The following is a 13,222-nucleotide window of genomic DNA, read 5'->3' as shown; positions in this document are numbered from 1 at the left end:
GTTCACTGCCATCTCCACCTTACAGGTTCAAGCAATCCTACTACCTTAGACTCCCAAGTAACTGGGACCACAGGTGCCTGCCACCACACTGGCTAATTTTTTGTATTTCTGGTAAACACAGGGTTTTACTGTGTTGCCGAGGTTGGTCTCAAACTCCTAAGCTCAGGGAATACCCTGACTTCCACCTCCCAAAGTGCTGGGATTACAGGTGTGAGTTACCACACCCAGACTTGTACACTATGTAGAATAGAATGTACAATGTATTTCAAATAGAATTGTCAGGTTTATCAAATGTTTAGTGAAATTGTTGATAGTTATTGTGATACCTTGGTTTTTGTCTCCTTAGATTAAAATAGTTTAAACAAGAGACACACAGCAAAAGACGTGTGGCATAGAGTAATTCTTTGCAAAAGAAAAAGAGTGTCTTGATATTAAGGTACAGAATAGAGAGAATACACCGAGAGAGACAGACAGACAGAGAGAGAGAGAGAGAGAGAAGACATCCTGAGAGGGGATGGGCTGCTCATAGGTATGAGATATCAAAGCCTGCCCTGAAGGAGACTCCCTATATGGGAATCTTACATGATTATTCATAAGGAGGTCAGAAAGATGTTGCTAGTAAGCATGTTGTGGGTGGTCCTCTGGTTGCACTGTAGGTATTTGTTCATATGTCACATGTCTCATTAGCATCTTAAATCTCTACCCATGGGTGTGCTTTTTTGTATTAAAATGAGCAAAGGGTCATTTGAAGGTAGGTAAAATCGTCAAATGTACATAAAATCAAAATGTACATGCTCTTTAGAGGGAGAAGTTCTACTGAAGATAGCTTAGGTTGAATAAGCTCAATGACAATGCAAATGCTAAGGCTTACTGTGTTGGCTATAAGATCACCCCTGTTGCAGTAGCTTCCCAAGAACACGGCCATTTCCTTGATTACCTATTCTGCCCCAAAACATTATTTAGGCTTTTCTTTCAATGCAGAAGCCACTTTTATTCCATGCCTTTTCATATATTCTTTTATCCAAACAACTAAAAGAAAGTCTTAAGAAATAAGATTGATTTGACTCTAGGAGGTGGCTGGCAAGATGGCTGAATAGGAACAGCTCTAGTCTGCAACTCCCAGTGAGATCAATGCAGAAGACAGGTGATTTCTGCCTTTCCCACTGAGGTACCCTGCTCATCTCATTGGGACTGGTTAGAAAGGGGGTGCAGCCCACAGAGGCCGAGCCAAAGCAGAGTGGGACATTGCCTCACCCAGGAAGGGGTCAGGGAACTCCCTCCCCAAGCCAAAGGAAGCCGTGAGGGGCTATACCATGAGGAATGGTGCAGTCGGCTCAGATACTACGCTTTCCTCACGGTCTTCACAATCCGCAGACCAGGAGGATTCCCTCAGGTGCCTACACCACCAGGGCCCTGGGTTTCAAGCACAAAACTGGGTGGCCGTTTGGGCAGACACCAAGCTAGCTACAGTTTTTTTGTTTGTTTGTTTTGTTTTGTTTTGTTTTGTTTTGTTTTGTTTTGTTTTTTCATGCCCCCAGTGGAGCCTGGAAGGGCCACCAAGACAGAACAGTTCAATCCCCTGAAAAGGGGGCTGAAGCCATGTAGTCAAGTGTTCTAGTTTAGTAGAGCCCACAGAGCCCAGCAAGCTGAGATCCACTGGCTTGAAATTCTTGCTGTCAGCACAGCAGTCTGAAGTCAACCTAGGACGCTCAAGCTTGGTGTAGGGAGGGGTCTCTGCCATTACTGGGGAGGGATGTCTGCCATTGCTGAGGCTTGAGTAGGCAGTTTTCCCATCACAGTGTAAACAAAGCCTCTGGAAGTTCACAATGGGCAGAGCCCACTGCAGCTTGACAAGGCCGCTATAGACTGCCTCTCTAGATTCCTCCTCTCTAGGCAGGACATCTCTGAAAAAAAGGCAGCAGCCCCAGTCAGGGGCTTATAGATAAAACTCCCATCTCCCTGGACACAGCACCTGGGGGAAGGGGCAGCTGTGGGCGCACACTTAAACAGTTCCCTACCAGTTGGCTCTGAAGACAGCAGCGGATCTCCCAGCACAGCGCTCAAGCTCTACTAAGGGATAGAGTGCCTCCTCAAGTAAGTCCCTGAACCCCATGCCTGCTGACTAGAAGACACCTCCCAGCAGGGGTTGACAGACACTTCATACAGCGGAGCTCCAGCTGGCATCTGGCAGGTGCCCCTCTGAGACAAAGCTTCCAGAGGAAGGAGCAAGCTGCAATCTTTGCTGTTCTGCAGCCTTCACTAGTGAAAACCAGGCAAACAGGATCTGGAGTGGACCTCCAGCAAACCTGCAACAGAGGGGACTATTAGAAGGAAAACTAACAAACAGAAAGGAACAGCATCAACATCAACAAAAAGGACGTCCAAACAGAAACCCCATCCGAAGGTGAACAACATCAAAGATCAAAATTAGATAACAAAGATGAGGAAAAACCATCCCAAAAAGGCTGAAAATTCCAAAAAAGAACACCTCTTCTCCTGCAAAGGATCACAGCTCCTCACCAGCAAGGGAACAAAACTGGACAGAGAATGAGTTTGACGAATTGAAAGAAGTAGGCTTCAGAAAGTGGGAAATAACAACCTCCTCTGAGTAAAGGTGTAGGTTCTCACCCAATGCAAGGAACCTAAGAACCTTGAAAAAAGATTAGACGAATTGTTAACAAGAATAACCAGTTTAGAGAAAAACATAAATGACCTGATGGAGCTGGAAAAAACCGCACGGGAACTCATGAAGCATACACAAGTATCAATAGCCGAATCGATCAAGCAGAAGAAATCATGTCAGAGACTGAAGACAAGTTAATGAAATAAAGCGTGAAGCCGAGATTAGAGAAAAAAGAATGAAAAGGAATGAACAAAGTCTGCAAGAAGTATGAGACTATGTGAAAACACCACACATACATTTTATTGAAAGTGATGGGGGAAGAATGAAACCAAGTTGTAAGACACTCCAGGATATTATGCAGGAGAACTTCCCCAAGGTAGCAAGACAGGCCAACATTCAAATTGAGGAAATACAAAGAACACCACAAAGATACTCCTCGAGAGAGCAACCCCAAGACACATAATCATCAGATTCACCAAGGTTGAAATGAAGGAAAAAATACTAAGGGCAGCCACAGAGAATGGTCAGATTACCCACAAAGGGAATCCCATCAGACTAACAGTGGATATCTCTGCAGAAACCCTAAAGAGAGCGGGGGCCAATATTCAACATTCTTAAAGAAAATAATTTTCACAGAATTTTATATCCAGCCAAACTAAGATTCATAAGTGAAGGAGAGAAAAAAAAAATTCTTTACAAACAAACAAATGCTGAGAAACTTTGTCACTATGAGGCCTGCCTCACAAGAGCTCTTGAAGAAAGCACTAAATATGGAAAGGAACAACTGGAACCAACTATGCGAAAACTACCAAATTCTATGGAGACCGTCAACACTATGAAGAAACTGCATCAACTAACGGGCAGAATAATCAGCTAGCATTATAATTACAGGATCAAATTCACACATAACAATATTAACCTTAAGTGTTAATAGGCTAAATGTTCCAGTTAAAAAGACACATACTGGCAAATTGGATAGATAGTCAGGACCTATCAGTGTGCTGTATTCAGGAGACCCATCTCACGTGCAGAGACATAGGCACACACACAAAAAAAACGATGGAGGAAGATTTAGCAAGCAAGTGGAAAGCAAATAAAAGGAAGGGTTGCAATCCTAGTCTCTGATAAAACAGACTTGAAACCAACAAAGATGGAAAGAGACAAAGAAGGGCATTACATAATGGAAAGGGATCAATGCAACCAGAAGAGCTAACTGTCCTAAACATATATATATGCAGCCAATACAGGAGCACTCAGATTTATAAAGCAAGTTCTTAGAGACCTGCAAAGAGACTTAGATTCCCACACACTAATAGTGACAATAATAGTGGGAGACCTTAACACCCCACTGTCAATATTAGATCAACAAGACAGAAAATTAACAAGGATATTCAGACTTTGAACTCAGCTCTGGACCAAGCAGACCTAACAGACATCTACAACTCTCCACACCAGATCAACAGGATATACATTCTTCTCAGCACCACATTGCACCTACTTTGAAACTGACCACATAATTGGAAGTAAAACACACCTCAGAAAATGCAAAAAACGGAAATCTTAACAGGCTCTCAAACCACAATCAAATTAGAACTCAGGATTAAGAAACTCACTCAAAACACCATAAATACATGGAAACTGAACAACCTGCTCCTGAATGACTACTGGGTAAATAAAGAAATTAAGGAAAAAATAAAGAAGTTCTTTGAAACCAATGAGAGCAAAGATACAACATACCAGAATCTCTGGGACACAGCTAAAGTATTGTATAGAGGGAAATTTTTAGCACTGAATACCCACAGGAGAAAGCAGGAAAGACCTAACATCGACATACTAACATCACAATTAAAAGAACTAGAGAAGCAAGAGCAAACAAATTCAAAAACCAGCAGAAGACAAGAAGTAACTAAGATCACAACAGGACAGAAGAAGATAGAAACACAAAAATCCCTTTAAAAAATTCATGAATCCAGGAGCTGATTTTTTGAAAAGATCCATAAAATAGACGACTATCCAGACTAATAAAGAAAAGAGAAAAGAATCACATACACACAATAAAAAATGATAAAGAGGAGCTCACCACTGATCCCACAGAAATGCAAATCATAATCAGAGAATCCTATAAACACCTCTATGCAAATAAACTAGAAAATCTAAAAGAAATAAATAAATTCCTAGAGACATACACTCTCGCAAGACTAAACCAGGAAGAACTTGAATCCCTGAATAGACCAATAACAAGTTCTGAAATTGAGACATTAATTAATACCCTATCAACCAAAAAAAACTCAGTACCAGACAGATTCACAGCCAAATTCTATCAGAGGTACAAAGAGGAGCTGGTACCATTCCTTCTGAAACTATTCCAAACAACAGAAAAAGAGGAACACCTCCCTAACTCATTTGATGAGACCAGCATCATTTCGATACCAAAACCTGACAAAGACACAAGAAATAAAGAAAGTTTCATACCAATGTCGCTGATGAACATCAAGGTAAAAATCCCTCAATAAACTACTGGCAAACTGAATCAAGCAGCCCATCAAAAAACTTATCCACTGCGATCAACTCAGCTTCATTTCTGGGATGCAAGGCTGGTTCACCATACACTGTCCCGTGCCACGGGATCGTCAATGTGGACCCTAGAAGAGGGAGTGGGAACTCAGGGGGCAAGAGACACAAGAAATGGAGACAAGACAGTATCCTGATCAAGTCTCGCTTATTGGTGGCAGCGTAATGCCTTATATAGACCAGCAGAGGTGGAGGTTGGGCCAGGGCGATGATGATGGCCCTGCGGTGGGCGTGGCCAGGTAGGTTTTGGTTTCTTAGGTCGGACATCATGTTGCCCCTGCGCCCTCGGCTGGTAATTTTCCCCAGCGCAGGATGGCGCCTGCGCTGTAAGTTGATCATTTTCCCGGGCGCGGGAAGATGGGTGGTGAAGAACCCGGAAGAGCGCCATTTTGTACTGGCATATGATACAGCAGAACAGGGAAGAAAGTAAATCTAGGGAGGAGGCATAAAGTGGAAATGTATAGAGCTCAGGCATCAGTTGTCAGTTATTATCGCTATGGCCGGGGCCACGCGGCTCCGGACAATACACAAATCAATAAACGTAATCCATCACATAAATGGAACCAATGAAAAAAACACAGGATTATCTCAATAGATGCAGAAAAAGCCTTCAGCAAAATTCAGCACCCCTTCACAAATCTCAGTAAACGAGGTATTGATGGAACCTATCTCAAAATAATTGAGCTGTTTATGACACACCCACAGCCAATATCATACTGGATGAGCAAAAACTGGAAGCATTCCCTTTGAAAACCAGCACAAGACACAGATGCCCTCTCTCACCACTCCTATTCAACATAGTATTGGAAGTTCTGGCCAAGGTGATCAGAGAAGAAAAAAAATAAACTGTATTCAAATAGGAGGAAAGGAAGTCAAATTGTCTCTGTTTGCAGATGACATGATTGTACATTTCGAAAACCCCATCATCTCCGCCCCAAATTCCTAAAGCTGATAAGCAACTTCAGTAAAGTTTCAGGAAACAAAAGTCAATGTGCAAAATTCACAGGCCTTCCTGTACACCAATAATAGAGATCCACATCATGAGTGAACTCCCATTCACAATTGCTGCAAAGAGAGTTAAATACCTAGGAATACAACTTACAAGGGATGTGAAGGACCTCTTCAAATAGAAGTACAAAACCACTGCTCAAGGGAATAAGGACACAAACAAATGGAAAAACATTCCATGCTCATGGATAGGAAGAATCAATATTGTTATTACCATACTGCTCAAATTAATTTATAGCTTCAGTGCTATCCCCATCAAGCTGCCATTGACTTTCTTCACAGAATTAGAATAAACTACTTGTAAATTTCATATGGAACCAAAAAATAGCTCGCATAGCCAAGGGAATCCTAAGCCAAAGGAACAAAGCTGGAGGCATCACACTACCTGACTTCAATCTATATTACAAGACTACAGTAACCAAAACAGCATGGTACTGGTATCAAAACAAATACATAGACCAATGAACAGAACAGAGGCCTCAGAAATAATGCCTAACCTCTACAACCATCTGGTCTTGACAAACCTGACAAAAACTAACAATGGGGGAAGCATGCCCTATTTAATAAATGGTGTTTGGAAAACCAGCCTATATGCAGAAAACTGAAACTCAACACCTTTTTTACACCTTATACAAAATTAACTCAAGATGGATTAAAGACTTAAACGTAAGACCTAAAACCATAAAAATCGTAGAAGAAAACCTAGGCAATATCATTCAGGATGTAGGCCTGGGCAAAGGCTTTATGACTATAACACCAAAAGCAAGGACAACAAAAGCCAAAATTAACAAATGGGATCTAATTAAACTAAATAACTTTTCTGCATAGCAAAATGAACAGGCATCCCACAGAATGGGTGAAAATTTTTGCAATCTATCCATCTGACAAAGGGCTAATATCCAGAATCTACAAGGAACTTTACAAATTTACGAGAAAAAAAAACAACCCCAGCAAAAAGTGGGCTAAGAATATGAACAGATACTTTTCAAAAGAACATATGTATGCAGCCTACAAACATGAAAAAAAGCTCATCATCACTGATAATTACAGAAATGCAAATCAATACCACAGTGAGATACCATCTCTCACCACATAGAATGGTGATCATTAAAAAGTCAGAAAACAACAGATGCTCACGAGTAGGGTGGAGAAATAGGAACGTTTTTATACTGTTGGCAGGAGTGTAAATTAGTTCAGCAATTGTGGAAGACAGTGTGGTGCTTCCTCAAGGATCTAGAACCAGAAATACCATTTGACCCAACAATTCCATTACTGGGTACATACCCAAAGGATTATAAATTATTCTACTATAAAAACACATGCACACGTATTTATTGCAGCACTGTTTACAATAGCAAAGACTTGGAACCAACCCAGATGCCCATCAGTAATAGTCTGGATAAAGAAAATGTGGCATATATATACCATGGAATACTATGCAGCCAAAAAAAAGGATGAGCTCATGTCCTTTGCAGGTACGTGGAGGAAGCTGGGAACCATCATTCTCGGCAAACTAACACAGGAACAGAAAACCAAACACTGCATGTTCTCACTCCTAAGTGGAGGTTGAACATTGAGATCACATGGATACAGGGAGGGGAACATCGCATACCAGGGCCTGTCGGAAGTCAGGGATTAGGGGAGGAATAGCATTAGGATAAATACCTAATGTGAATGATGGGTTGATGTGTGCAGCAAACCACCATGGCACATATGTACCTATGTTAACAAGCCTGCATTTTCTGCACATGTATCCCAGAGCTTAAAATATAAAAAGTAAATAAATAAATAAGATTGATTTTCAAAAGTCTAGGAGTTTACTGCTTCTGTGGTTCCTAAAGTTGTTTTTTATCCTATTCCTAATACAGTTGTGCAGTAGAAGCTTTATCAGCTTCTATTTTTTTCCCACTTCAGAGCAGAGTATAGTAAAATATATAAACTTAAAGTAATTTTGTCTCAATCCTGTTGCCTTTTAGAAGTGTCAGTATTCCTGGTGTTTTATGCCTTAACAGAAGGCCACAACATGCCTGTTCATTTCCCTTCTTTTATATTTTTTAAATCGAATTTTAATTGTTGTAGCGTAAATCTATTCAAATTGAGCAAAGTGAAGAAATGTCAACACTGCATTTCTGTGGCTGTGTATAGGCCATTCAGAAAATTCGAAAGTTCTCTTCGGATGAAATCTGTATCAAGGATTAGACAAAGCCAACAGTTTATATTAAAGCAAGTCTTGAAATTTATGTTGAATCTTTTAAATATTCTTTACCTTAATACTGTTACTTTCTATGTATTCTTCCCTGCCATTTAATTGAATTAGATTCTCATTTATGTGGTCTCCATAAAAGCCTCTACCTCTCAAAATTATTGTTGTTCTTTATTCATTTCCTACTGCTGCCTTCTGAAGTGGTAAGGAATAAAAATTTATTTGAAGGAGAATACATGAGAACATGGAGCAACCACAGTTCAGTTATTCAGTATTGTTAATATAATGGCAGTTAGCTTTTAAGATTTCACTGTTGAGGCATATAATTCTCTACCATCATTCAAGTCTGCTTGTGGAATGGCTGTTGTAATATATAATAACAATATTATTATTTTTATATTAATAATATTCAACTTTTTGTTTCTGTAGTGTCTATAGAAATACTATTCATTCTTAGTGTTTACTTCTAGCAACCAAGCATTATTCTTTTGTAGTGTTTTGCCTCGTTTTTATATGAAATTTCAAAACTAAGTATAAAGTAATAAAAACTGTGGTACAATTGTCAAAATAATGAGAATTATTGGAAATGAAAGTTTATCTGCTGAGGAACAAGTAGAACCAAACTGACTGCACAGAACTACGCTTCATTATACATTCATATACAGGTGTGGTGGCTCACGCCCGTAATCCGAGCACCTTGGGAGACCAAAGCAGATGTTTGAGACCAGCCTGGCCAAAATAGTGAAACCACGTCTCCACTAAAGATACAGAAATTCACCGGGCGTGGTGATGGGCACTTGTAATCTCAACTACTTGGGAGGCTGAGGCAGGAGAGTTGCTTGAACCCAGGAGGCAGAAGTTGCAGTGAGCCAAGATCACACCATTGCACTCCAGCCTGGGTAACAAGAGCTAAACTCCGTCTCAAAAAAAAGAAAAAACTAACCCTCATTGTCTGGGGGAACATAATGGTTTTTTAGCCCCATGGATTTTATCTTCATGAAAGACAGTTGCACAGGGTGGTGGGATGAGTGGGTAAAAAAATTGACAAATGGTGAGCAGAAGAGAGTATGGAAGACATAGTAAGAGTGAGCTTGCTTATGTAGGAAATTGGATCCCTAATCAGATAGCCTTATAACATCATGCAAACTTTCCTTTTTTGACCCCCACATTTCCCAGTTAGTAAAATGGGTATGCATGCTTCTTGCACTGAGCTGTTAAGAGAATTATGTGGCATATCTAATGTACCAATTCCATGTCTTGTGTCTGGTACTAAGCCTTCATGATTGCTACGTCTTTGTGGCACTTTATTTTCTCATTTGGAAACATGGTTGAATTTGCAAAAAACACAATTTCATAAAATTTGAAGCTTATTTTCCTGTGAAATATGACATGTTTTGAAGCACTGTTTTGAAAATATATGCAGTAATATCCCTGTACCCAGAAGTGAAATCATGTAGGAGAAGGATGAGAGGAAGACATCAGTAGATGCTACAGATCCAGTGTGGTTTATATTCTTACTTGTTGACATGAACTGAATTTTTTACTTGTCTCCCCTGGCACTTCTTTCAGACATACAAAAACTCACAATAAGGCTCTGGTGAAATTCAAATATAGACAAAAATATGGCTTTGTTTCTAAATAGGCATAATTGCTAACAGCAAACCGAAAATTATGTATTTTATATTATACTTAAGGAATTTGTCAGGCCATGTTAGGCTTATCTTGCTGTACTTGTCTTATGTTTTTAAATGTTTCCATATTTTGTATATAATATCCCTAATGAGTTTGCCCCAGGGTTACTTATAGGAATTTTGATTTAAAAAGTAAAGAAAAGAAACATAACTAGTACCTGGCAAGCAACAAATGGCAAGAAAATATAAATTAAGGAAATTAAATCTGCCATTAATGTATATCATAAAATTGTATGTAAATTTAAATTTATGTAAAGCTTAATGTATATTGTAAAATTTAACTGTTGTTATTTAGTCCCACAACAGTTTACAAAACCAAAACAGATAAAGCGTCATGCCCATGATGGTTACACTCATGGGAAAGAAAGATAATAAACAGATGTGGAAAATAATTTTATGTACTGATAGTATGATTGTTTTCCCCCTAAATACTTGGTTTGTAATCCCTATAATGATGGTTTCAAGTCAATATCTTTAGTGTAATAGAGCAGCAAGCTCCAAATTAGCACAAAGCCTCCTGATTCCAGGAGGTTGTATGTTTACAAATGGTGTTAATGGCATTTTTATTAAACTCATATCATGCTTTTTGAGGTAAGTTTAGAGTTGAAATGTACCTCAGAGTATCACCTATGCCACCTCTGCTTTGAAAAACTTAGATTTGCAGGAACTTTAGCAGACAGTTTTGAGCAGTGACAGCAAATTACAGGAAAATCAGCAGTATTTGTAATTATATACAATATATTGTTATCCTCACAAGTATGTGTAGGAAAACTATAAATTATAAGAAAAGTTAGTGTGAATAATAATGAAGGATTCTACTATACGATTTTCAAATTAAAATTCAGCAAGTAATACTCTTTTGTTTTTCCTTTGTTCTTATATTGGAACTAACTTTGTATCTCATAGTGACCATATTCGTAGATAATTATCTGCTGTGGTGTCAAAGTTTTAAAATCTATTATATAAATACACTGCTTGTGAGGGTATAGGCAGCCTTCTTGCCTTCCTGTAATCATAAAAATTCCAACCTATAATTCAGAACTTTTATTTCAAAGTTGAAGAAATTGACTCTTACAAAAGTTATTTTACTTGTCCAAATTAGAGCCCAAATAAAGAATATACCTTTAATTAGGGATGAGTTTATTGTAGATTATGATCATTGCATTTTTATAATCAAATGTCAGTTATTCTCAATTTTAAATATTTTAATATTGTCATCGTCCAGTGTGCACATTTGCAAATTTGAGGAAAAGAAAAATTACCATGTGAATAGACTTAAGAACCCAGATTCTCAAAGTTGTTTCTAATTGGTATACCTTTTATGTAACAATAGTCAGTATTTAGTTACTCTCACAAATAATTTTTTCCCACAATAGGTATTGTCTTTTGAAAATTCTGAAGCAATGTCAGACATTGAGAGAAGCTCTTGTTGCAGCAGGAAAAGAGGTTATATGGCATGGGCGAACAAATGATGAACCAGCTCATTACTGTAGCATTTGTGAGGTGAGTAACTGTTTTTACTGATAGTTGTTTTGTTTTGGATTCTCTAGGTTTTGAATGTTGTTGCTTTATTTTAAATTTACCTATACTTTGATGTTATGCTTTTGATTGAAATTGACTATTAAAAGTATTAGGCTAAGTTCTCATCTGATATTTCACTAACTAGATATATTAGTAGTATCTCCTACAGAAGAATTTATTTAGTAAATCCTTACCCAAATGTTAATCATCTCAGCTTTAAACTAGGAACAGTCCATAACAAACACACAGATGCCTACAAACAGGATTTAATTCAATATTCAGGCAGGTCAGGATGAAGTCCTTTCTGGTTCATTTTATAAGACATTATTGATTTTTCTCTTGTGGCTAAGGTTTACAAGATGTACAGAATAAGCATGTGTTGCTTGCCCTGGAGAAGTTTACATTCTACTTGCAGAGACAAACTATAAATAATACATTGTAATATACATCTAACTGATGAATATGAGAGTGGATATATGTACAAACTATTACAAAAACACTGAGGAAAATGATTTGTCTGCTGTTTTTCTCCTCTCAAGCACACAGACTTAACATTTGAGTTCTTGAAGAATGTTCTGTTTGCAGCAGAGAAAAATAGCAATAATTGGAGATTTATAGAACATCATTAGGCTTTAGGAACATTGTATGGATGGGAAAAGGAGTAGTGTATTCAATAAAGGTAATTAATTATTTCAATGTGGCTGGAAAGTAGATGGCAAATTCTTAAAGTCCATCAGAGTAGGCTGTGTGTGTAGTTTGCAAATCATCTTGATGCATTTTAAGGAATTCGATATATATGCTGACATAAATGAAGCTTTTAAATTTCTGAGCCGAGGACTATGTTGTATGTTTCAGGAAAAAAAGGTGGTTGATAATTGGATAGAGTGGAGATAGAAAGTAAACAAGTCAGTGTGGACACTATTAGAATGGTCTTAGGAGGTGTTAATGAAAGTCGTAGACTAGAACATAACCTTAAGAAAGTGAAAAAAAAAAGGGAGACATTCAAAAGTGTTTATTACGTTGTAAAATTACCAGAACAGTTGATCCAATGTGGGAATTACGGTAAGTAGAAGAACCCTACATTTGCAGCTCAGGTCGCTAGAGTACTGTTATTCCTGTTGATGGTAATAGAGAACTTCATGAACTGGAATTTTAACACTGTTTAAAGATGACTTAAGGTAATGAGGATTTGGCTTTTTTAACTGAAGAAATCAAGCAGAAGTCTGAGGATGCTTGACTAAGAAATTAAAAGTCTAATCTAAACCTTTAAGTTTGTAATTCTGAGATAAATTGATTAAATTCATTGGCAATTTTTAAATTGTATAAACTCACCAAAGTATATTATTATGAGCTCAAGTGGATTCTAGTTAGATGTTTTACTTCAGAAAAGTGAATGTATTTTTCTAGAATTTGAAAAAAACTATTATATTCCTCAATGTTATCCGTTGCTGAGCCTTTGCAACTCATCAGTCTTTGTCTATAAGATGTGCATTTTGTCTCTTGTTACATTAATGTTCATGAATACACTTTTGTTTTTACTTTTTTTAAATATGAGGCTTAAAACACACACTTTTTGTTATTCACCTATCAGTTTCGTTATCTTGA

The 13,222-nt window shown here is 38.1% G+C and overlaps 1 protein-coding gene across 6 annotated transcripts in view; it reads left to right on the top strand.

The window, feature by feature from the left end:
* Nucleotides 1-13,222, top strand: part of LOC139360952 (ubiquitously transcribed tetratricopeptide repeat containing, Y-linked) — a 215,591-nt gene that overhangs the window by 195,128 nt on the left and 7,241 nt on the right. For all 6 annotated transcript variants that reach the window (XM_071089429.1, XM_071089428.1, XM_071089427.1 and 3 more), the window contains one exon: nt 11,473-11,599. In XM_071089429.1, coding sequence (XP_070945530.1) covers nt 11,473-11,599 — 127 coding nt within the window. The remainder of the gene's footprint in view (nt 1-11,472; nt 11,600-13,222) is intronic.

This window comes from Macaca nemestrina, chromosome Y, assembly GCF_043159975.1.
Source record: "Macaca nemestrina isolate mMacNem1 chromosome Y, mMacNem.hap1, whole genome shotgun sequence".
Lineage (NCBI taxonomy): Eukaryota > Metazoa > Chordata > Mammalia > Primates > Cercopithecidae > Macaca > Macaca nemestrina.
The sequence above is the reverse complement of the archived record's forward strand: the minus strand, read 5'-3'. Positions and strand labels throughout refer to the sequence as shown.